At 36.3% G+C, this 25,259-nt stretch overlaps 1 protein-coding gene across 2 annotated transcripts in view; it reads left to right on the top strand.

Moving 5' to 3' along the window:
* The window catches only part of WDR41 (WD repeat domain 41), a 44,938-nt gene that overhangs the window by 13,540 nt on the left and 6,139 nt on the right, over positions 1 to 25,259 (top strand). For both annotated transcript variants that reach the window (XM_082378063.1, XM_082378064.1), the window contains exons 4-9: positions 1,171 to 1,302; positions 4,219 to 4,281; positions 10,133 to 10,244; positions 13,253 to 13,315; positions 17,043 to 17,153; positions 22,847 to 23,031. In XM_082378063.1, coding sequence (XP_082234189.1) covers positions 1,171 to 1,302; positions 4,219 to 4,281; positions 10,133 to 10,244; positions 13,253 to 13,315; positions 17,043 to 17,153; positions 22,847 to 23,031 — 666 coding nt within the window. The remainder of the gene's footprint in view (positions 1 to 1,170; positions 1,303 to 4,218; positions 4,282 to 10,132; positions 10,245 to 13,252; positions 13,316 to 17,042; positions 17,154 to 22,846; positions 23,032 to 25,259) is intronic.

Raw genomic sequence — 25,259 nt, 5'->3', positions numbered from 1 at the left:
ATCTGGAGATATACCTGCATATCAGCAGGTTGAGACTAATTAATGCTCGAAAGGGCTGCTTAGGATGAATCCATTTAAAATGAGGACCAATGTTCCATAATAGAGTTTTTTTATTTAAGATTTTTTCCTGATAAACAAATGCTAGATTATGAAAATAAAAGTTTTAATCTTAATTAAACAAAATTTAAGTTATCAGCAACTATGCACTGATTCTGAAAATGAATCAGATGTTGATTTCTGTGGAAGACAGTTTTTCTGTCAGAATCGTTTGATAGCATAATATAGCATTCTTATCATGTTTGACTATAATAGTAATGTAATAAAAGGTTTATTTTTTCAAAAATATTTAAGGCTTTACCAAATTTCTCTAGGACTTCTCTTCTGATCCTTGGATTCTCAAATTATTCTCTTTTGAAGCATTTATCTTCTTGCCCTTGTTTGGGTTGTTATCTGGTCTGACTCAGTCAAGATCCTCATTTTTCGGTGGCTTTGCCTGTGATTAAAGCAGTTTTTTTAACATTATGTTCATCACGTACATCATGAAATCCTGCAACCTTGGAGAGATTTGCAATTTATCTTATATTTACATTTCATTTTTGTAAGTTTACTACTTGGGAAATCAGTGAGAAACTGATAGATGAAGACATTGGATGGATGGGAATAGCTGTTGATGTTAGAGAGAAGTAGAGTCCATACTGACTTTACGAATGGTTGATACATTACTGGATATATATATCCAATTGTTGTTACTGTTATGCTGACTTTTATTTTCTTCCACAGCGTTATAACTGTGAAGACTTAGATAACAGATGCTTGCATAGTGAAGACTCCTTATTTTTTTCCTGCTGATTAAGTTACTGATATTTTTATGCTTAATTTACACAGTTATAATCTTAAAACCATATGGAAAGAATACTCCTTTAAACTTCCTATAACAATCTGCTAAAAATTAGTATTTTCTATTAGAAAATAATTAAAATTAGTTATAGCTACTCTTTTAGCACCTAATGTTTAGATACTATTTGATTGTTTAAAGTTAAATTGTAAAATCTAAGTAATTTCAGATGGAATGTGTATATTTTCTACCTGGTGATTTTTCTTAATGTTGTCATTTAAGATTATTTGAGTTATGAAATATGAAGTACTATTAACATTTTATTGATATTTCAGACAGGAGAAAAACTTTTGGAACTCAATGGACACACGCAAAAGATAACAGCTATTATTACATTTCCTTCTTTGGAAGCTTGTGAAGAAAAAAATCAACTGATCTTGACAGCCTCTGCTGACAGAACAGTTATTATATCCTTAAATCTAGAACCAAGTGACATAGCTATGGTGATCCAAGGGACCAGTACATATGTTATTAGTCTTTATCCTCTTGGGGTCTGTCTGTACATTCTGTTTTAGCAAAAATGATTTTGTTCTAGCCTTCATAAGACAGTTAATAGTATTAGACGTCTGAAAAGTATTAGACTGGAAATTGCAAGTTAAGGCTTATTGTTGTTGGAAACTTCATAACTAAAGCTGTTTTTTTCAGAGTTACTATTATATCAAATTACATAAAACAGAGGAAATGGGAGAATGTGGGCTTAAAAATATTTATCATCTCAAATTGCTTTTCAATTTAGAGAAAGATGAGTTGAACTGGAGAATAATTCACTTTTTTTTTTTCCTGTTCATTGTACAGCAAAAGAAACTTAATGGCCCCAACCCATAAGAACTTTTTGAGAATCTGAGTCTGGCAGAAAAGCAAATTACCATCTGCTCAGTGTTTAATATATTTAGTATTTTATTTTATTTTATTTTTATTTTTGGCTGAGTTGGGTCTTCGTTGCTGCGCGCGGGCTTTCTCTAGTTGTGGTGAGCAGGGGCTACTCTTTGTTGCGGTGCGTGGGCTTCTCATTGCGGTGGCTTCTCTTGCTGTGGAGGACGGGCTGTAGGTGCATGGGCTTCAGTAGTTGCAGCACACAGGCTCAGTAGTTGTGGCACACAGGCTTAGCTGCTCTGTAGCATGTGAGATTTTCTCAGACCAGGGATCAAACCCATGTCCCCTGCATTGGCAGGCAGATTCTTTTTTTTAATATTTATGTTTCCTTTGCCTTTTTAAAAAAAATTTATTTATTTTTGGTTGCATTGGGTCTTTGTTGCTGCGCGCAGGCTTTCTCTAGTTGTGGCGAGCGGGGGCTACTCTTCGTTGCAGTGCGCGGGCTTCTCATTGCCGTGGCTTCTCTTGTTGCGGAGCACGGGCTCTAGGCGCGTGGGCTTCAGTAGTTGTGGCTTGCGGGCTCTAGAGCACAGGCTCAGTAGTTATGGCGCACGGGCTTAGTTGCTCCACGGCATGTGGGATCTTCCTGGACCAGGGATTGAATCCATGTCCCCTGCATTGGCAGGCGGATTCTTAACCACTGCACCACCAGGAAGCCCCATATTTAGTATTTTAAAACAATTAAAAAATGTAAATGATCATTCCTCCCCATACTTTTAGTTGAAAATTTAAGATGCAGTAGCCATAGTAAAGTGTTATAAATTGCTTATATGTGCTAGGCATTGTTCTATTTTACATTTATTAACCCATTTAATCCTTATAATAAGTATTTCTATTATTTTCATTTACAAATAAGAAAAGAGAGGCGCAGAGAGGTTAAGTAACTTGCCCAAGGTCATGCAGGAGTATAGGGCAGAAGGCAACAGACTGACTGCAGAGTCAGAGCTCTGAATCACTATGTAATACTGCTTTCGTAAAATATTTTTCTTAAACAGATTTAGCCCTTTTATATTTGTATGTGGAATTGGGTCTGTGAAAGCCATAGCTCAATGCTATGGAAAGCTAATCTTTCATTACTTTTTTTTTTTTAAGGTATCATAGATTAACTTTAAAAAGTCTATGCTTATCTGAGAATTCTATTTAAATAGCTTCAAGCATTACTGAAGTAAGTTTTGGAGTAAGTCCAAAGGTATAGGTGTTTCTTAGGCTTCTGTAGAACCAAGACATAGTTTATGACACACTTTAAATGAGCTCGTCAGCTGAAGTGATTTCTAGACAGATTGCCAATAGGTGAAAGAATTTGAAGAAAAGGTTTAAGTGGAGATAAACGATATTTTGTGGTGCTTACAATATTGCATAAACGGGCATAATATGCACTCATATGTTTAGGTCAGAGTAGCTTTACTACTGTTGCTCTGTTGAGGCAAATGTTATTTTATGGACTAAAGGTCTCTTTTTTGGGTTTGTTTTCAGCATCAGTATAATCTCTGCAAAAATAGAATATCAAATACTTTTTATTAGACTGTTCCTAGGGTACTATGATACTATTTAGAGCCAATTATTAAACTTACTATTACAGTACGGACGTGAGTAGCTGGGACAATATCAGTATCAACTTTAACTGTAAATGATAGTATAGAGTTATTTCCTTTGCTGAATGACGTTTTTTGTTAAAAATAATTTCAGGTTGCTTTGTTGGCAGTTCCTTTTATTCATATGAATTCTAAATTTACCCTGCTTGGGTCTTTGCTGTTAACTAACTTCTTAATTAAATGCTGAGGGTAGACTTTATATCTTTGTCAAGTGATGGTCTTAAGAGTCCACATATTTATTTGTATGCAAATGTGTTCTCAGATATGATATAAAATGTATATCTTACCATAGGAAATGGTATGAAAAATTTGAAAATCATTATGCTCCTTAGGTCAAACTAACCTTGGACATTTTATGAGAGGTCCTCTAATTATTTTAAGTATGTATATAGGTAATAGGAATACACTGTTACTGTCTTCTTTCAATCAAGATAACAGTAGTAAATGATGCCAGGCACATTGAAGGAGCTTTCAGTAAATGTTAATTAATGGGTGTGATAGTTTTTAGTATAAATATTTTATGTTCAGTGTTTATTAGATTACGGTAGACTGTTTTGGAGAATAAAACTTTTTATATAGTTGCAATATTTAATGCCTGTAAACATTCAGTATTCAGACCATTCATTTTGTTGGTATTTTCAAATGGTTTGATAGTAAAATTTACCTCAGACTTATTTTAGATTATAAGTCTGCTATGCTAAGTTGATGAATTGATTTTTGTGGTAGTATAAACATGAAATATTTCATGCTTTATATATATTCTATGTAAATGTGTAATATTTGTGATTTATTTATTAGAAAAATTATAATTAAGGTTTTAAAATTCTGCTGAGAAATTATTTCTTAACATAAATTTAGGTATGGGATTGTGATACTGGCAGACAAGTTCAGAAAGTGTCATGCTTCCAGTCTACTGTAAAGGTAAAATCTTAATCAGATACTTTACGGTAATAATCTTTTTGTTTCAGAAAAAATTGTTTAATGATTTAGATGAAATTACTTTTGTAGGTTTCAAAAATTATTTCTTCCACACATACACAGTCATTTGATTCTTCTAAGACTAGATTTTGGGGAGTATATACATTAAATGCTAGAATTTTGAATTTTAAATTAGAGCAAGAGGTGAATCTCTATAGTAAGATAAGGAAAAAGGTAGTACCTAGTAAGTTTTTAGTAGGTAATTCTAGGAAGAGATATTACTTTCAAAGTGACTACAGCAATAGCTAGTCTCTTTTTTGTTTGTTTGTTTTAGCTTTGAACTAAAACATGGAGTTATTTGTCCCTCACCGTCTATTTTCTATAAAATGATAAGGGTAAGACATAGCAATTACTTAGTTCCAGAACAAAATCTTTTGTGGCTAATTGGCTGCTACTGTTAGGTTCATTCATTTTATAAACAAATATTAATCGGAGCTTATTACTTGATAGGAACTCTGCTACATGTTGGAGAAACAAACTTGGATAAGACTTGGCTACTTTGATTTCTGTAGAAGAAATTACCTTAAATGTTCTCAGAAAGTACACTGTTTTTCAATAATGTCAACAAGTTTGGGGAAAGATACTAGTAAACTGAAATAGTGTTTCCTCATTTGCTTTGAAGATTACTGATCTCTGTATTGGAGCTAACACTTTCAATGTAAAAAAAAATCAGTGTGCCAATAGTCAAAGTATTTCATTTTTTTTCCTAAAAGGCAGCATCTCTGGTAGCCATCTTATGCTACTATGCTATTCTGATTATCAATTTAGAAAAGTCTCTGGGGAAGAAAGTGCCATTTATTATATACTGGTATCCAATTTTACAATGGACTGTCTTTGAAGAAGTCAATAAAGTATTGACTTGATCAAAATCTCTATGCTTTATATGAAAAGATGCTCCTATTAAATCCCTCAAAAAATAGTCTTGCTTATTTGACTGAGATCATTAGGATTCAAATGAAAATATATGCATTGAAGGAACAGGGAAGGAGAAAAAATTTAGTGTATTTGGGGGAAATTCCTTTGGTGAGCTGTTTCATGAACTGGTCAGTAAAAAGTATCTTATTTCGGTATGGTGAAAGGACGACTTTATTTTTTAGTGAGCTGCCTCCTTCCCCTTGAAAGTACTTCTTAAAGGGGTTTTACTGTACTGTTAATCAGCTAGATAGTTGTATTTATTCCCACTGTGATCCTGTTTCACATTAAAAAAAATTGTTAAATACAGCATTTCACTCATTTTAGTTCAGTGGTTCAGTTGTTCTTGAACTGATAGTTTATCAGAGAATTTCAGATCGTTAATAAATATAAGAAATACTATTATTTATTTTTTGAACTAGTAAAGTTTCTTTATAAGAGATGATATTAGCAAGGAGATGCTGAAGTTGGCATTTTTATTGTCATTGAGAGTATAATCAAAATGATCTTCCTGGAAGGCAGTTGACTTTATGAATGAATCTTAAAAAATTATTATATGAATTGACCCAGTGATTCTACTCCTAGAAAACTCTTTAAAGAAGTGATAAAAACTTGGGCAGAGATTTATGAACGGAAATATATATTACAAATATATTTTATAAATGGATGATTGGCAGTATCCTAAATGTCTTATAGGAAAATAGTTAAATTATGGTAGATATATATGCTAAAAATGGTTTCAGAAGAACACGTAGCGTTTGGAAAATGCTCATGATAAGATGTTAAGTAACAAAAACAGTATAGTATCCTCAACAAAACACTAGCAAACCAAATCCAACAACGTATAATAAGGATTATGTACCATCATCAAGTGAGATTTATCCTAGGAATATGAGTTTAGTTTAACATCTGAAAAATCAATCAATGTAATATACCATATATGGTAAGAATAAAGGATGGAAAACATATGATCATCTCAACAGATGCAGAGAAAGCATTTGACAGACTCCAACATCCTCTCATGATAAAATACTCAACAGACTAGCAGTAGACGAGAGCTTCCTCAACCTGATAAAGGGTGTCTAGGGAAACACAGCACCTAACATCATATTAATGGTGAAAGACTGACTGAATACTTTCCTCCTGAGTTCAGGAACAAGACAAGGATGTCTGCATTTGGCATTTCTCTTCAACATTGCACTGAAGGTTCTGACCCAGGGCAGTTAGACAATAAAAATGAAATAAAAATCATCCATAAGGACTTCCCTGGTGGCGCAGTGGTTAAGAATCTGCCTGCCAATGCAGGGGACATGGGTTCAATCCCTAGTCCGGGAAGATCCCACATGCCGCAGAGCAACTAAGCCCGCGTGCCACAACTACTGAGCCCGCACTCTAGAGCCCACGAGCCACAACTACTGAGCCCAAGTGCCACAATTAGTAAAGCCCGCATGCCTAGAGTCCATGCTCTGCAACAAGAGAAGCCACCGCAAGGAGAAGCCCGTGCACCGCAACAGAGTAGCCCCCACTTGCCGCAACTAGAGAAAGCCTGCGCGCAGCCCCGAAGACCCAACGCAGCCAAAAATAAATATAAATAAATAAATTTATTTTAAAAAAAGCATCCAGGGGGCTTCCCTGGTGGCGCAGTGATTGAAAGTCTGCCTGCCAATGCAGGGGACATGGGTTCGAGCCCTGGTCTGGGAAGATCCCACATGCCACAGAGCAACTGGGCCCGTGAGCCATAATTACTGAGCCTGCACGTCTGGAGCCTGTGTTCTGCAACAAGAGAGGCCGCGACAGTGAGAGGCCCGCATACCGCGATGAAGAGTGGCCCCCGCTTGCCACAACTAGAGAAAGCCCTTGCACAGAAACGAAGACCCAACACAGCCATAAATAAATAAATTAATTAATTAAAAAACTGTTGGAAAAAAAAATCCATATTAGAAATGAAGAAATAAAACTCTATTCACAAGTGACATGCTCTTCTGTATAGAAAATCCTATATCCATAACAAAACTATTAGAACTAATAAATGGATATAGCAAGATTTCAGGATACAATCTCAATATACAAAAAATTAACTGTATTTCTTTAAACTAGCAATGAGCATTCCAGAAATGAAATTAAGAAAATTTATTTGCAATAGCATCCAAAAAATAACATAGAAATAAATTTAATAAATTTAAAGAAGAGCTATGAGACTTGTATACCAAAAACTACAAAACATTGTTGAAAGAAACTAATGAAAATATGAATACATGGAAAGAAATTCATGGATCAGATTTAATATTGTTAAGATTGCAATGTTACCCAAATGATCAACACTGGACAGAATCTCAGCAGGCTTTTTTCCCTCAGAAATTGACAGGCTGATCCTAAAATTCACGTAGAAGTAAAGGGGACCCCAGAATAGCTAAAACAGTTGTGTAAAGAAAGAACAAAGTTTCAAGATGGAAACTTACAAATTTCAAAGTTTACTACAAAGCTATAGTAATCAAGACAGTGTGGTACTGGCATAAAGATAGACATACAGATCAGTGGAATAGAACTGAGAGTCCAGAAATAAAATCTCACATATGTGGTTAATAGATTTTTGACAAGGGTGTCAAGTCCCTCCAATAAGAGAAAGAATAGTCTCTTCAACAAATAATACTGGATCTAGGTATCTACATACAAAATAATGAAATTGGATCCCTACCTCATGCCATATCCAAAAATTAGTTCAAAATGGATCAAAGACCAAGATATAAGAGCTGAAACTATAAAACTCTTAGAAGGAATATGAGTAAATCTTTGTGTCCTCGGGCGGTACAAAGTATCACCTTTGTGTCCTAGATGTGATAGCAAAAGTATAGCAACAAAAGAAAAAAATGATAAATTGGACTTCATCAAAATGAAAAGCTTTTATACCTCAAAGGATACCATGAAGAAAGTGAAAAGACAACCAATAGGATGGGAGAAAATACTTGCAAATCATATATCTGATAAGGAACTTGTATCTTGATTATATAAAAAGAGCTCTTACAAATTAATAATAAAAAAGACAACCCAATTAAAAACAAAGAACTTGAAAGACATTTCTCTGAAGAAGGTGAGCAAGTGGCCAATAAGCACATGAAAAGAAGCTCAACATATTAGTCATTAGAGAAATGCAGTTCAAAACATAATGTGACACTATTTCACATGCACTAGATGGCTAATATCTAAAAGACAGATAATAACAAATATTGGTAAAGATGTGGAGAAATTAGAACCCTCTTACATTGTTGGAGGGACTGTAAAATGGTACAGCCACCTTGGTAAATAGTTTGATAGTTCATCAAAATGTTAAATAGAGTTATCATTTGACCCAGCAATCTCACTCCTAGGTATTCGCAAGAGAAAAATGTCCACACAAAAACATGTACGTGAATGTTCATAACAACATTACTCATACTAGCCTAATGGTGGAAACAACTTAAATGTCAATGAACTGATGAATGGATAAAATGTGTATAACCATACAGTGGAATATTATTTGGCAATAAAAAGGAATATAGTACTGAGATTAAAAAATCAGAGATTAGACACAGTAGGACCTCTTGAAGTACAAACTGCACTGATTATTTTCAACCCTTTTTATTCCAGCAGTTTAAAATGCAACCCCATCCTCAGCCCAGAGAAGACTACCAGAACCTTTTCCTTTTTTTTTTTTTTACATATTCTCTCTTGCCCTTGTGTTCGCTCAGAGTTAATGGGTGGGGAGAGAACTATTAAAGTTGTGGACTTTAAAGTACTATTAAAGGTAAAGGACTTCTACCAACCTTGAAACAATTTCCTGAGTCAAGAATTAGGAGGTATTAATTTGAAAGATACATAAAAACTAAGGTCATATTTTCAGTTTTATTTAAAAAGCAGTTTACGGGGCTTCCCTGGTGGCGCAGTGGTTGAGAATCTGCCTGCTAATGCAGGGGACACGGGTTCGAGCCCTGGTCTGGGAAGATCCCACATGCCACGGAGTGGCTGGGCCCGTGAGCCACAACTACTGAGCCTGCGCGTCTGGAGCCTGTGCCCCGCAACGGGAGGGGCCGCGATGGTGAAAGGCCCGCGCACCGCGATGAAGAGCGGTCCCCGCACTGCGATGAAGAGTGGCCCCCGCTTGCCGCAACTGGAGAAAGCCCTCGCACGAACCGAAGACCCAACACAGCCAAAAATAAATAAATAAATAAATAAATAAATAAATAAATAAATAAATAAATAAAGTAGCTATAAAAAAACAAAACAAAACGCAGCTTTAAAAAAAAAAAAAAAAGCAGTTTACGTTAAGCTTGTGTATTAGTTGTCTATTACTGAGTAACAAATTACCTCAAAACTTAGTTGTTTAAAACAATATCTCAGTGGTGGTGGTCAGGAATAGAGAACAGTTTAGCTGGATGGTTCTGTCTCAGTGTCTCTCCTGAGGTTGCTGTCACCTTCAGGTGACTGGGGTTGGAGGTGTTAGGGGGTCAGATGCTTGGTGAGTTAGTGTTGGTTGTTGTCCAGAGGCCTCACTTCCTTGCCTCGCTTCCTTGAGGGTAAATAAAAGATGCCAGCCACAATTAAAAAAAAAAAAAAGATGGATCTTTCTCCATGCGGCTGCTTGTGTGTTTTCACTGTAGAGTGAGTGATGTGAGAGAGCAAGGAGGTAACCACCATGTCTTTTATGACTTAGTCCTTTAAGTCACACACCATTCCTTCTGCCACATTCTGTTCATTGGAAGCTAGTGACTTAGCAGAGCCCACATTCAAGGGGAAGAGAATCAAGCTCCACCTCTTGAAGGGAAAGAGTATCAACTTGACATATTTTAAAACCACTGATGAATACTTGAATTTCTAAACTGATAACTATTTCACATGAATTTTGCAGTGTTTAGCTCTTCTTCAGAGACTAGATGTTTGGCTTTCTGGTGGGAATGACCTCTGTGTGTGGAACCGAAAATTAGATCTCCTGTGTAAGACTAGTCACCTTTCTGATACAGGTAAAAACAAATCAAGGTAATTGTGAACCATGATAGACTCTAAAAAGACACAGTGAATCTTCAAAGAGACTTTGCATGAATACAAAGGAAATATAGATTTTCTTTTTAATTCTGAATATAAGATGTAGCCGTATTTCTCCAATTCAGGTTAAGAGTTGTGTAAAATATATTTCCATCTCAAGTTGGAAGGAAAAGATCCCCCTTCCTTTGGCTTCCCCTTCCTTTCTAACAGAATTTCTCAAAAGTGATCAAGAAAAACCTTTTCATATATGCTTCTGGGCCATGTCTTAAACTGAGTTTGATGAGTATGTTGACCCCTGGAAGCAGATCTTTATGACTTTACAATAGCATTTTCTTCTTTATTTGTAGGGTCATCAGACTTGGAATAGATTCCTAAGGATGACCTCATTTTACAGTTGGTTTTACTAGAGAAATTTCACTCATGTGCAAACTTACTAACAAAATTCTATTTTCTCAGAATTCTGTTGACATATACTTTTGGTTTTAATAGAAAAAAAATCAGTTTTGACTTATATTGATATCAAGGAACTTAAAAAATAAAAATAAAAATTTATTCAGAGTAAAAATATTTAAGTATAAATGAGTAAATTTAAATGACAGTAACCTTGAAGTCATGTGATACACTATTAACTATTTTCGTTTCTAAAAGTAGTGAAATGAACCCATGGACATCCTAGAAAGAATACAGGCATACCCTGTTTTATTGCACTTTGCTTTATTGGGCTTTGTAGATACTGCATTTTTTACAAATTGAATGTTTGTGACAGCTCTGAGTCATGCAAGTCTATTGGCACCATTTTTCCAACAGCATTTTTCACTTTGTGTTTCTGTCACATTTTGGTAATTCTTGCAATATTTCAAACCCTCCACCAGCAAAAAGATTATGATTGGCTGAAGGCTCAGACGGTGGTTAGTATTTTTTTAGCAATGAAGTATTTTTAAATTAAGGTACTAATATGTACGTTGTCTTCTAGACATAATACTATTGCACATTTAATAGATGACAGTATAGTGTAAACATAACTTTTATATGCACTGGGAAACCAAAAAATTTGTGTGACTTGCTTTATTGTGACAATTGCTTGATTTTGGTGGTCAGGAACCGAACCTGAAATATCTCCAAGGTATGCCTGTGTTATTAAAGCATGTTGTTGTCGTCTTAAGGGTATTAGGAGCCCTGTGAGTTGCATTTACACTTCATTACTGGAACTAGTTTATCTCCACATGGGTATTATAAAATACCAGAAAAATAATATGATGTCTTAGCAAAACTAAATCCATACCTTACTAGGATTTACAGTTTAACTTCTCAATTCAATGTTCAATCACTAGTAATCTTGTTTGAATCTAGAGTGTGTTTTCATGTTTACTATCATGAGTTATATCTCTTTATTTACATATACATTTTCCTTCCTATTTCTTATACTAGCCTGTGGATATCTGTGAATTTTTATTTCATGAATTATTAGTAATTATGTTGTGAAATATTGAAATCAGGGCTAAAAACACCTTTTGTATGTTAATGGAAATAACCACCTATCACTGCAATCCCCCTTCCTGTTACGAGTTATCTTTGAGTACTGTACATTAAGTAGTCACAGTATTGCCCTGTTTATCAGTGTTTCAAGAGATAGCAGAAATCTTTGAGGAAATCAGTTAGAAAGCTTTGAAAAGGCCTTAGGTTGCCATTGGTGAGCTTTTCATGATTTGGATTTAGCAGTACTCTTAGACCCTTATCTTACGAAGCTCCTTTCAATAAGCCTTGCTTGATTTATGGACTGACAGGGCTTTTAGAACAGTTATTACATATCTGGAAATAAGCAAAGATAATCTTAAGTCAGTCTGATGCAATGGAAGGAGCCTTGGACTAGAAAACAGGACATCCATGCCCTTGCCAGTAATATGTTCTGTGATTCTGTGTATTAAGTTGCTACTTCTGGATTAATGAGTTTCCAGTATTTTTATTTCATAAATAATTTAATAAACATTTTTTTAAACAAGCTGTTTTCTGCATCTGGAACTCTCCCCTGCTACCCCTTCCCCTGCTCTCCTATCTCTTCTACTTCTCGTACCACTCCTCCTCCCCTTTCTCCTCCACCACCATCATCTCCCTGTCTTGAATATGGGAAAATAGAAACATACTGTTAAAACAGTATGTGGAGAAAAGATTTTGGCCAGAAATACTCCCCAAGTGGGAAGGTAAAGTAAATGAGTAGAATACTTTCCAAATTTGTGTATATGTTATAAATTACGTATATATAAAATTATATATATTTTATAATGGAGAAGTTAACTTTAATAAACAGGGTTTTTTGCCAACACATGTGGTGGTTCTAAATCTAATACATGAATTCTTTAATTTTTGCTGACAGAAGTAATAATTGTAACATATCTTATAGAAGTTATGGTTACCCTAAAATCATTTCATGATTCAGCTATAAAAAGATACTTAGAACTGTATGCTTAATAAATGAAATGTGATGGAATGTTGAATCTGATTCTTCTGGTAATTCAAGGAGTTCTGTAAATGTGTTGATTGACTATAAACATATTATTTGAAGGCCACTTTCCTAGCTGTTGACTGTTGGCTCACTCATTTATTGCCAGGGAGCCCACCCAGGCTTCTTAAATTTACTTTGAGCAACATGCCAATTTTATATCTCATTTGAGCTAGCCATCTTGTAAATGGTGATGATGATTATCTTAAGGGGTCCCTGGTAAATAAGTTCACCACAATAGTAAAAATATTCAAAGAGCATTTCCTACCCTTAATAAATCAATAATGTCTTCCAGAGGTCTCACCTACTTTTCACAAAATCATTTTCCGTATGTAAGCAAGCACGGAAGTGTGATGTAGCAAATCGTGTGTGCTTTATAGTTACCATCCCCTTTATAGGAATGACCAACATAAATCTGAGAATGTTTTTGTTTTTGATGTAATCCATGAAGAAAATAATTTAACCTTCGTTTTATATGTTTTTGTGAAGGGATCAGTGCTTTGATTGAAATACCTAAGAACTGTGTTGTGGCAGCAGTTGGCAAAGAACTGAGTGAGTGTGACTCTTTTTTTCTTTTATTTCTTCTTTTTAAAAATGTTAAACTAGCCTTGTATACACATTTCAGAAAGACTAATTCAAGGGACATCTTTCCCGCCCCAGTCTTGGCCTCCTGGGATTGTCGAAGTGATGTGGAGCCCAAGACATTTTCAAGATGTTAGGTCAGTTTTTGTACCACACTTGGTCTAGCATAGCCAAGTGCCAAGGTAACCCCACTCCTCTGATGCTAGAGAAGGCCATTTACATTCCACAGTCCTCTCTGTTACTGATCCACACTCATACACTTACTTAGCAAAAACTTTAGCCACATAAAACAACTACCAACATTCTGGAAACTAAAAGCTTGAGTTGGGAGTGTTGGAGGAGGATTATTTTGGGAGTTCACTAAGATAGGAACTGTGGAGGTTTTGCCTCAGGAAGCCAGAATGGGGCCCATTTTCTTGGGGGGGAGTTTATGCCATTTCCCTCAGAGTAGTGGGATAGCAGAAGGAGGGATAGCAACAGGAATTTTGTAAATGTATTAACTGATTATAAACATGCAGTTTGAAGGACACTTTCTTAGCTGTTGACTGTTGGCTAACTCATTTACTGCCAGGAGCCTGCAGTAAAAAAAAAACTTATGTTCATTACCTTATGGATGAAATTTGGGTGGTGAGAAGTGATAGAGTAAGCACACTTCTTAAAAGCTGCTTTTTTCTTGAAGAGTTTTTGTAATGTAGCCCAGAGGGCATTTGCTATTACTTGTGCTGCTGCTTCTAGAGACCAGCCTTGAGATTCGCTATGACCATCAGTTGGCATATTTGCAGATGCCAGTGAGCCATGAGCTAATTGTTCACCATTTATAAACTGCTGTCTGCAGGCTCCACTGCTTTGCAGTCACGTTTCTCTTTCTTCAGCTGAACTTTCTGTGTGTAATCATGTCTGAGAAGTAATTTTCTAGACCCTGTGCTTATTCTTTCTTTTCATAAAGTAGTTTCTAAAGATATAATTTTGTGTTTAGTTTTTTTCTTTTTCCTTCCTTGCAGAAATTGTTTTCCCATGTTCTTTATTGACCTGGAAAGACGTCTAGCTTTTCCCTGCCTTTTTCCTCTTGTGTCAATCACTTGTGTTTTGCTGGTTTTACTCTAACTCAGTGGTTCTTACATTTTAGTGTGTCTGAGAATGACTTGAAGGACTTGTTAAAAACACAGATTATTGGGCCTTACTCTCAGTTTCTAATTCACTAATTCTGGAGTGGGGCCTGAGCTTCTGTGTTCTAACAGGTTCTCTGGTAGTGCTGAGGTTGCTGGTCTGGGACCATACTTTGAGGATGGCTGCTGTAAATATTTTGACCTACTTCTTTCCATCTCAGTACTGTTGCTCTATTCAGGTACTCATCTCCTCTTTTGCCTGCTCTGTTGTGATAGTCCCCTAACTTGTCTTCCTTCCTCTACCTTACTGCTTCTCAAATGCCTTCTCCTCTAGTTTAGTGCTTCCCAGATACATTTTCCAGTAGATGCTAGAGGGATCTATCTAAAATGCAGGCTTCAAAACGATACAGATGCACTTATTTGCAAAGCAGGAATAGAGACACAGAGGTAGAGAATGGATGTATGCATACGGGGCAGCGGGTGGGGGATGAATTGGGAGATTGGGATTGAAATATATACACTATTGATGCTATGTATAAAGTAGATAACTAATGAGAACCTACTGTGTAGCACAGGGAACTCTGCTCAGTGCTCTGTGGTGACCTAAATGGGAAGGAAATCCAAAAAAGAGGGGATATATGTATACGTATAGTTGTTTCACTTTGCTGTGTAGCAGAAACTAAAACAACATTTTAAAACAACTATACTCCAATAAAAATTAATTTAAAAAAATAATGCAAGCTTCAAAGCTTCAGTGGCTTCCGATTGCCTACATCAGTTGTTTCTGGACTCTCAAATTTCTGATTAGTAGAAAAGGTCAAACTTGTGGAGATCAACATAGAGTTGCCAGTTTTTATTTTGTTTAGTGAAAACATTAGAAATCTCAAACCAGAAACCAAGAAACCAAACAAACTACCATTTACCACCCTGATTTTTAAAAAATAAGTTTTAAACAACAAAATATGAAGAACATGATCTCAGAAAAAAAGAATAGGACTTTAAATTGAATACATTTAGTTTTATAAAAAAAACTTATGTAGTCCTTATTTTTTCTCATTTTTGCTGCAGATGAAAGAAATCTTTGCCCTAGGGACCAATGTAAGGACACCAGTAGCCTACAAGTCCAGATTTTTCAACATATCAAATCATGCCCTCCATTATCTCCCTCCTGCTTCCTTTGAGTCCTGTATCACTTGCTTGTTAACACTGAATTGCCTGGGATTCCCCAACCTCTATGCCTTCATTTCTGTTGTCACCCTTTATTGGACTTGTCCTCCTACTTATTGTCCTCTTCCATCTGGCTAATTTCTAAAATAAGAGATTTTTATTGAATGAATTAGTGAATTCATTGAAATAGTAATAAAAGCAACACTAATGCCTCAACGGAAGTTAGAATATTAGCTAAAAAAAAGGAAGAAATGAAAGTTGGTTTTATTCAGAAAATAATTTATAAAAAATACAAATATTCTTAAAAACGAGGTTCTGCATTTTACTTAGTCTTATAAAATAAATATGTCGTGCCATTTCTCCTTATAAAAATAAGTTTTATTCCTTTAAATGTTCTATCTTTTCTTAAGACTAAGCTTGTGCCCATGTACTTGGTTTTTTTTTTTTTAACTTTTTTTTTTTTTTTAATGAGAGCCTCTGGGAACTACATTTTTGTCTTTTTTTTTTTTTTTTTTTTTTTTTAATTTATGGCTGTGCTGGGTCTTCGTTTCTGTGTGAGGGCTTTCTCTAGTTGCGGCAAGCGGGGGCCACTCTTCATCGCGGTGCGTGGGCCTCTCACTGTCACGGCCTCTCTTGTTGCGGAGCACAGGCTCCAGACGCGCAGGCTCAGTAATTGTGGCTTACGGGCCCAGTTGCTCCGCGGCATGTGGGATCTTCCCAGACCAGGGCTCGAACTCGTGTCCACTGCATTGGCAGGCAGATTCTCAACCACTGCGCCACCGGGGAAGCCCTGTACTTGGTTTTAAATGTTCCATAGCAATTTCTCTTTTTCTAATGTGAGGGTTCCTCTCAACAGGAAATAGAATTTCTGTGTGCACTAGCTACAGTGACTTTGAGGCTTTTATTATCAATAGCTAAGCAAGGCTATCAGCTCTGAGTACTCATCCTGGTTCAGAAGTCCAGGATTTTTCTATTAATCCTTTTTTAGAATTGACTATTGCTTCTCTTTTATCTTCTGATCTAATTCATATTTGTTTTATTTCCTCGAAGTTATTACATATGTGACCCTTGTGAATACTTGTCTATAGAGACTATATTTATGGACTCACTGAGCAGTTTCACATTATCTTTTGTACTTTGTAGTTTTTTGTTCAGAGGCTTCATTCATGGTTGGTAGTGGGTTTAGAAGAGTTTTAATAAAGGGACAGAGCTCTGAGGACACACTCACTTGGGATTTTAGTAGATCATTTCAAACATCTCAAGCATTTGAAAGAAATATTTTAAAGTAGTATGAACAAGGCTGTCTTTGGAGATGGGTTTTTCAGTATTTTAGATATTTCTCAATGAAATGCTAGCTTTTTGAGCAGAAATATAACTTTAATCTTTGACCATTTTAATAAAATTATATCTGTCTTTTCATTTAGTAATTTTCAGGCTGGTAGCACCCACAGAGGGATCACTAGGATGGGATATTCTTCAAGTTAAGCGCCTTCTTGATCACCAGGATAATATTCTCTCACTGGTTAATGTCAATGGTAAGTAAGCTCATTGTGTAAATGTTGATATTATGTAAAAATTTTTTAACTTTTTAACCTGTTTTGAACTTTAGTCTTGTTCTAGGATTCTAGAATTACCATGATGAAAATAATGCTATTAATTAGTAGGGATTGGCAGTCTTTTATTTTCTGAGGTTTAAACCAGTGGAATTTATCAAGTTTCATAGATTGTTAGGTCTTAGATTTAGGCACAAGGGGAGGAATAGAGTTGGGCAGAGAAAAGGGATGACAGAGGAGAGAGCATACTTACCTCAGGTGCTGCTTGGTAGCTGTGGGATGATTGTTGTAGGCTATCAGTACTAATGCTTGGTAGCATTTTGGCTTTTTTGGCAAATGGTCCTGGCTAGTTTCTCTTTTGAAGATCACACAGTACAAATTATATAGCACTCTACTTACAGTAGAATGAGCTGGATTCAAGCCAGTTGTAATTATGATTGAAGAGTCAGAGAATAACACCAAACTAAAGGTCTGCAGAAAATGGGTCATATCTGCCCTTCCTCATGGTTGTGTGTGTTGGTTTGCCAGACTTTCTTTCTTTTTTTTTTTTTTTTTTTTTTTTACTTTTTGGCCGCATGGCACGTGGGATCTTAGTTCCCCGACCAGGGATTGAACCACCCCCCCTGCAGTGGAAGCACACAGTCCTAACTGCTGGACTGCCAGGGAAGTCCTGCCAGACTTTCTATTTGGCTTTATAATGATTTTAATGAGTTATCTCCTGTGAGCTGAACCTGACATCAGATGACAGGATAGGATCACAAACCACAAATCCTGGGATTTAGCTACTTCATTTTCACATAAAGTGACACCTTATATCATCAAAGCTTTCCTGGGTGATCTGTGTTCTGAGGTCAGATGGGAAGACTCCTGGGTGGCTTCAGTTTGATAGTCTGGAGGACACTATAAGAGGGTTCTGTAAGGATGCCAATATGATGTTGTAAGGGGACTGGACAGCACCTCCTGACCTGAGATCTGGGTTGGCTGTATTTGAGCAATACTTTGTAGAAACATGAGGCAGAGGGAAAGGGGCACAGACAGCACTAAGTGTAGTCTCCATTTTTATGCTGTTCAGTCACATTTTCAGATACATCAGTGAGAATGTCCCTTCCAGCTCCAAAATTTTCCTCTCCAGTAGCCATTTGCTTGTTCAACCCAGCTGCAAGTCTTTCTGATGACTAGATTGTCTATATGATAGAAATAATAATATTAGGAGCACCACTTTATTTTTCTCTGCGGGCTCCTTTTCTTCTAGCCATGATGGCAGCACAAAAGGCAGGTTCTTATTTGGAAGTCCCTCTGACACTGAGCCAGAGAAGCTCCAAGGCCCTAAAGCTGTTGAGAAAGGCACAGCAGTGTTTTGGCCATTACAGTGGTCATGCCTAGTTGTCCCATTTTAGCAGTGAAGCATTGGTACCAGGACCTGGAATGTTTCCTTAATGAAGGTGATGGGATGTTCCTGAGGTAGCCTTAACCTCATGGCACTTCTTTGGCTGTGTGATGTACAGAGAAGCTTATAACAGTTTAACCAAGAAAGCTTTCTTCAGGTATTTCTTTGCCAACTTTTTAAGGGAAGGAAAATGGAAAGCTAAAGCAAAAAAAAAAAATTGTTCATAAAAATTACAGAAAACCCCTAGTGCTTTTTACTTTATAAATTCCATGACTATAAAATTATACTACAGAATATAAGTAAGCCAAAAGCATATTTAAGAATCATATATGGACAAGTAGTCTGGTAAAATTTGTGACAGTCTTACCTTGTATATAGACACATCTGCCATGCTACAGATTTTGGCAATCCTGAAATGATTATGTTGTACAATTCCCAGTTCCACTTTCAGCCCTGCTTCTTTATCCCCACCAATTACCAATTAAAGATGTGGCCAGTTACTGGGTTTATAACTCACAGGAAAAGTGCATTTTCATTGAGGTGGCCCTAGGGCAACCTTAGAATGGTACAACAGAGAACTCCTACAAATGTGGATAATGAATACCAGGTTTGCCAGTGAGGTCTGAATGCCTGTGCAGAGATCTTCTAAGACAGACATACAAGATAACCTTGCTTATCTCTTCTGGCAAAAGACTCTGGGTGCTGCTTCTTTATTTTATTCCTTTTCTTGTTTTGTACTGACAGCATGGTATGGTAGTCACAAAGTATTAGTACTTCTGAGGGATGGGTAGACAGGTATCAGGTGAGATTTTCATACTAAGTGACTTTTGATAATTGCATAGGATGAAAATCCATCCATATATATAATATACATCGAGGTTGTTTGGTGTGAAACATTTTGAATGACTAGTTTGGGATAATTTACATAGCAATAAACTATACTGACTCAGGTCAGTGCCAGCATTTTATTTTTAGTGAAAAATTCTAACTGGGCTCAAGTACTTTGCTATTACATAGATGAATTACAGACACTTGGAGGAGATCAGAGCAGGCAGCTGTGTGGTCTCAGTAGGTTAACTCTGTTATAATGACGTATGCAGAATTGGAATCGAGAAGGATCTTCACTTGTTAACATCTCTGGTTCTTTTTTAGTTTGAGTGAGATTGGAAAGAGGAGGGAAAGGGATGGAAAAGAAGGTCATGGAAAGATTACTACTGTCTTAACTTTCCCACTATTAGAACTAGAAGCCTGTTTCTCTCCACAGGTGAGAAATGAACTTAATTCTTCACAGAGAGAATTCTAGAGTCTGTTAATAAACTATATAGAAATTGGACTTGGAACCAAGACAAAATAATATTTACCTGTATGATTGCTGGTAATTCTTTATTTCTACGAGATTGTTCATCTAGTTATTAGAGATTTCTGTCCTGCTGGTTTATTTGATAAATGGGATAATTAAATCATAATTACTCATCCATGTATTCCTAAATTACAAGTAACTGGATGTTTTAATACCATTAATATGGAATAATACCAGGGGTTCAAAATAATACCAGGGACTCAAAGATAACATTTGATGTCTTTTTTAAATGGCTACACATTATTTAATTTGATTTTTACAATCATCTTCATTTAATGCCTGAGAAATCCAAGATAGAAAAAGATTAAATGACTTTCTGAAGACCAACCACATGGCTAGTAACAGGCAAAGCCAAAATTAAAACTAGAGTTTCTAGACTCACAGTGCATTGTTCTGTTCCTCCTAAATATAAAGGAATTAAAATAAATTACATTTCTTTAAGATAGTTTTTAGTCTCAGCAGTTGTACATTTTCTATTAAATGTATAATTTGTCAACTGTCTTAGTTGGCCCACTAATTTCATTTTTATTAAAGGTTTTAAAAACTTGTTATTGTGCAAATACTACATATGAGGAAACAGAAACATAAAAATGTAAAAAGGAAAATCATCCTACCATACAGCATTAAGTACAGGTTCATATCCTTCTAAGTGTTTTTCTGGGCGTATATATGTATGTATATGTGTATACATATGGTGTGCTTTTTGTAACAGTATGTCATGAATATATTTCTGTATTAATATAACATAATTTTGCAACTTAGTTTTCAATAACAGCATAACTATTTCATTTCGTGGATGTTATTTATTTATTCGATCCCCAGTTGGATGTTTTAGGATATCTTTAGAATTTTAATACTATGTGTAACAGCCTTGTCACATATGTCTTTTATGTACTTTCCTCAGGATAAATTCCTACAAGTGGAATTGTTAGATCAATGGGTTTACAATTTTTTAAGGTTTTGATGTATATTACCAAGGATTGCAAAGATTACACCAGTTTATACTAGGGCATGAATAGTACGTGAGTGTGCTGATTCCTTATGCTTTTGCCGGCACTGGGTGTTCTCGTGTTTTATAATCTTTCCCGATTTGCAAATCAGTAAATAGTATCTCATTGCTTTTAGATGTCTTTGATTATTAGGGAATTGAACGTCTTTTCACATGTTTACTGGCCATTTGTATTTCTTGTTTTGCCAGTTCGGGTCCTTTGCCCATTTTTCTGCTGGAGTGCTTATCTTGTTCTTAGTGATTTCTAAGAAGTCCTTATGTATCAAGTATAATCAACCTATTTCGACATCTAAATTGCAGAGTTTTCCCAGAGTTTTGTCATGTAAATGTATGATTTTTGGGGACTTCCCTGGCGGTCCAGCGGTTAAGACTTCCCCTTCCAGTGCAAGGGGTGTGGGTTTGATCCCTGGTCGGGGAGATAAGATCCCACCCACATTCCTTGAGGCCAAAAAACCAAAACATAAAACAGAAGCAATTTTGTAACAGATTCAATAAAAAGTTAAAAAATGGTCCACAGCAAAAAAATCTTAAAAAAAAAAAAAGTATGATTTTGTGCTAAGCAGGTGTTTACTCATATCTCTTTCCCCAGCCTCCACTCTGTCTCCTTGAGAAGCCTTTTAGTACTCCATATTCATAAAACATTCACCTTTATTTTTCTCAGTTCTTTAAATACCTTTAATGTTTTAATCTGTTTGAAACTTATTTTGGTATATGTGAAATAACAGAAAATATATAACAGAAAAAATATATTGGTTTTTGCCCCCAGTTCCTGGCACAGAGTTCCTTAAAACTCTTGTAATTGCCCAAGAGATAAGAGCACAAGGAACATCTTTTGTTCTAATATTTGGTCTAATATTTCCTGACAGAGCTCCTAAATCCCTTGGAATTTCCTGGGTGATGGGAGTGTCTTTTGTTCTAATGAGGCTACTCTTTCTTGATGGGCTCCTGGATGGGGGCTGGTCATCAGAAAGACCAAGCCATTATTAGAAGCTTAGAATTTTTGGCCACCGGCCACCCGCCCCCGCGGCAATTCTCCAGAGAGGGGAGAGGGGCTGGACGTGGAGTTAGTCATCGATCATGCCTATGTGATGACGTTTCCATAAAAATCCCAACAGTATGGGGTTCAGAGAGCTTCTGAGTTGCCAAACACGTGGAGGTGCTGGGAGAGCGGCACGCTCAGAGAGGGCTTGCGTGCTCTGCGATCCTTCGCACATACCTTGCCCTGTGCATCTCCTCCATCTGGATGTTCATCTGTATCCTGTATCATAGCCTTGTTTAATAAAGTAAGTAAACTGTTTTCCTGAGTTCTGTGAGCCATTCTAGCAAATTAATTGAACCTGATGAGGGGATGTGGGACTCTGATTTATATAGCCAGTTGGTCAGAAACACAGGTAACAACCTGGATTTGCAGTTAGTATCTGAAGTGGGAGAAGTCTTGCAGGACTGAGTCCTTAACTTGTGGGATCTGACACTATTTCTAGGTAGACAGTGTCAAAGTTGAGTTGAATTGTAGGGACACTCAGCTGGTGTCGCAGAATTGCCTGGTGTGGGAAAACCCCACACATCTGGTGTCAGGCATGTGGTGAGTGTGGGAGTAAAGGAGAAACAGAAGTGTAGCTTCTCTTCACTGTGTATGATCCAAGGTAACGTTCTTTTGTTTTTATTCCCCAAATACTTAACCAAATAGTCCAGCATGAGGTATTTCTTTCTTCACTGAATTGAAATGCAATCATTATCACATAGTAAATTTCTAAGTAAGCTTGAGTCTATTTCTGATAATCTTCCTGTTTGGCTTGTCTAGTTACCTCACTGTTCTAAACATTGTGATTTTATAGAGCAATACTACGAGGCAGTTCATTCATTTTTATGTTTAGCCTAGGTAAATGGTCAATAATGAGACATATATGAACTCTGCCTAGATTTGAGTTTTGTAACTGGCTCCCATGTTGGAGAGCTCATCATCTGGGATATCCTGGAGTGGACTGTGCAGGCCTGTGAACGCAACTTCTGGGACCCATCTCCACAGCTGGACACTCAGCAAGAAATAAAACTCTGTCAAAAGCCAAATGACGTTTCTATTCATCATTTCACATGGGATGAAGAGGTAAAAAAAAAAAAAAAAAAAAAAAAAAAATTGAGAAAAATATCTATAATCTTGTCTCTTTTAATAAACCCAGTTTCTAATTTTTAAAATTTAATCTCCTGATCATATAGAAAGTTATCATTCCCTGTGTTCATGTTGTGCTCTAAAATGTTTTGATATTTTTCAAAGATTGCATCACTTGCTTTAAAAAAGAATTTTAATCTTAGCTCTTATCTTTGAGGCAAGGAAGTGATTAAATGGCCACAGATTTAAAAACCCTATTGAAATTTTGAGTTGGATTAAATATTCCCACAGGATTTGAGGGTAATGCTTAAAATTGTTCTAAGAAACACTTTGAGAAAGAATCCTTTTGAAGATTCTGGTGCATTTCCTGGAGCAGTAAAGGAAATTAAAAATTTCAGGAATGCCTTTCTTTTAGTCTTCTAGCATCATGGGGCAAGATGATTGTGTGAGAATTAATGATTTCAATCCTTTAGGCCTTGGCAGTGATGCTCCTGAAGCACTTTACATCCTTTTTTGCAGTAAGAGATTAGTACCAATGGATTTCTGAATCTTGGCTCTGATCTGAACATCTCTTCTTTTAGCTTCCGGGGCTCAGAAAATATGTTTAAAATGGGGGTTCCTTTTCTAAATATAATCACAAGAAATGTTTGAGTTGAGTTATAAACTTTGAGGAGAGGGGTTAGAGGAGGCTTTTATCTCACTTTATTTTGTGCCTTCCTGTACTGTTTAAATCTTCTAATTGTATGTGTTTTGTTATTTTTATTTAAAAATTCAGTAATAGTGTTCTGGATGGGGAGAGCATGGTCTGTTTTTTTGTTTTTGTTTTTGTTTTGGCTTTCTTTGCACCTCTCTTACCTTAAAAACAAAACAAAACTAAAACAGTAGGGTAAGAATAGGTTAAAGAACACTATTATACCTAAAGATTAAGTTTCTTTATATCCCAATTTTATTTTGAAAAAAAAAAGTAAATACATATGATAAAAGACAGTAGTCTCAGAAAAGATGGAAACTATTTCTAAAAGACAGTAGTCTCAGAAAAGATGGAAACTATTTCTAAGAGTTGTAGCCCTAAAAATTTTATATGTATATATATATATTATCTTTCTTTTTAAAAAAATTAATTATTTATTTTCGGCTGTGTTGGGTCTTCTTGCTGCGCGCAGGCTTTTCTCTAGTTGCGGCAAGCAGCGGCTACTCTTCAGTTGTGGTGCGCGGGCTTTTCATCGCAGTGGCTTCTCTTGTTGCCGAGCACGGGCTCCAGGTGCGCGGGCTCAGTTGTTGTGGCTCACGGGCTCCGGAGTGCAGGCTCAGCAGTTGTGGCGCACGGGCTTAGTTGCTCCGCGGCATGTGGGATCTTCCCAGACCAGGGATCGAACCTGTGTCCCCTGTATTGGCAGGCAGATTCTTAAGCACTGTGCCACCAGGGAAGTCCGTATATATTTTTAATTTGATACCTTTTTCTCACTTTTGTAAAAGTGTTTAAAGTTTTGCATTTTGTATTCTCTTTAATCTTAAAATTTTCGATTGGTGTTATTAAGTGCTATAAATGCTTAATAAAGCATTAATAAAGCACTCAGTTTTCCCTAATTTTCTTTGTTTTATAGGAGTTTTTTTCTTTCTGCAGGGGGGCCATTCATTGTTGATGACAAGTGATTGAATAGAGTGATTCTGTTGAGTAAAAGCTGCCCCAAAGCTTATTAATTCTCTAGTTGTGTGGATAATTTTCTTTGTGACTTTGGATAAATCATTTAAACTCTGCACAGATTTCCTGGTCCATATAACTAGTTTCTGAGGTTTCTCTGCATTGAATGTTACCCAGGGCGCTAGATTTTAGCAAGTTGGCTAGCTGTTCTCGTTAACGCTCATGGCACTGATCTTCAGCTTGCATTGCTACATGCAGAATACCAATCCTGAGGGTCAAGGGGATCATTCCAGATTTAGACTCTGGTAAGCCTTGGGGGGCATGTTTTGGTCGAGATACTGTAGGTCTGAGTTGGTGTTGTAGCCTTTGAGGCTGCATGAGAAGTATTCTTTGGCGAGAACAGGTAGGCAAAAAAAAAAAGGATTTTTGAAAGGTCTTTCTACTGGCATACCTACGGAGTAAGAATGAATGATTCTAAGACAAGAGCTACCAGAAGTCTAGTGACTTGCAAAATAATTTCGGAAGCTAGGTGGTATGGTATGAGGCAAGAGTAAGGGACTGGAGTAACATGACCTGGATTCTA

Source organism: Balaenoptera borealis, assembly GCF_965194805.1.
Source record: "Balaenoptera borealis genome assembly, chromosome: 2".
Taxonomy (NCBI): Eukaryota; Metazoa; Chordata; class Mammalia; order Artiodactyla; family Balaenopteridae; genus Balaenoptera; species Balaenoptera borealis.
The sequence above is the reverse complement of the archived record's forward strand: the minus strand, read 5'-3'. Positions and strand labels throughout refer to the sequence as shown.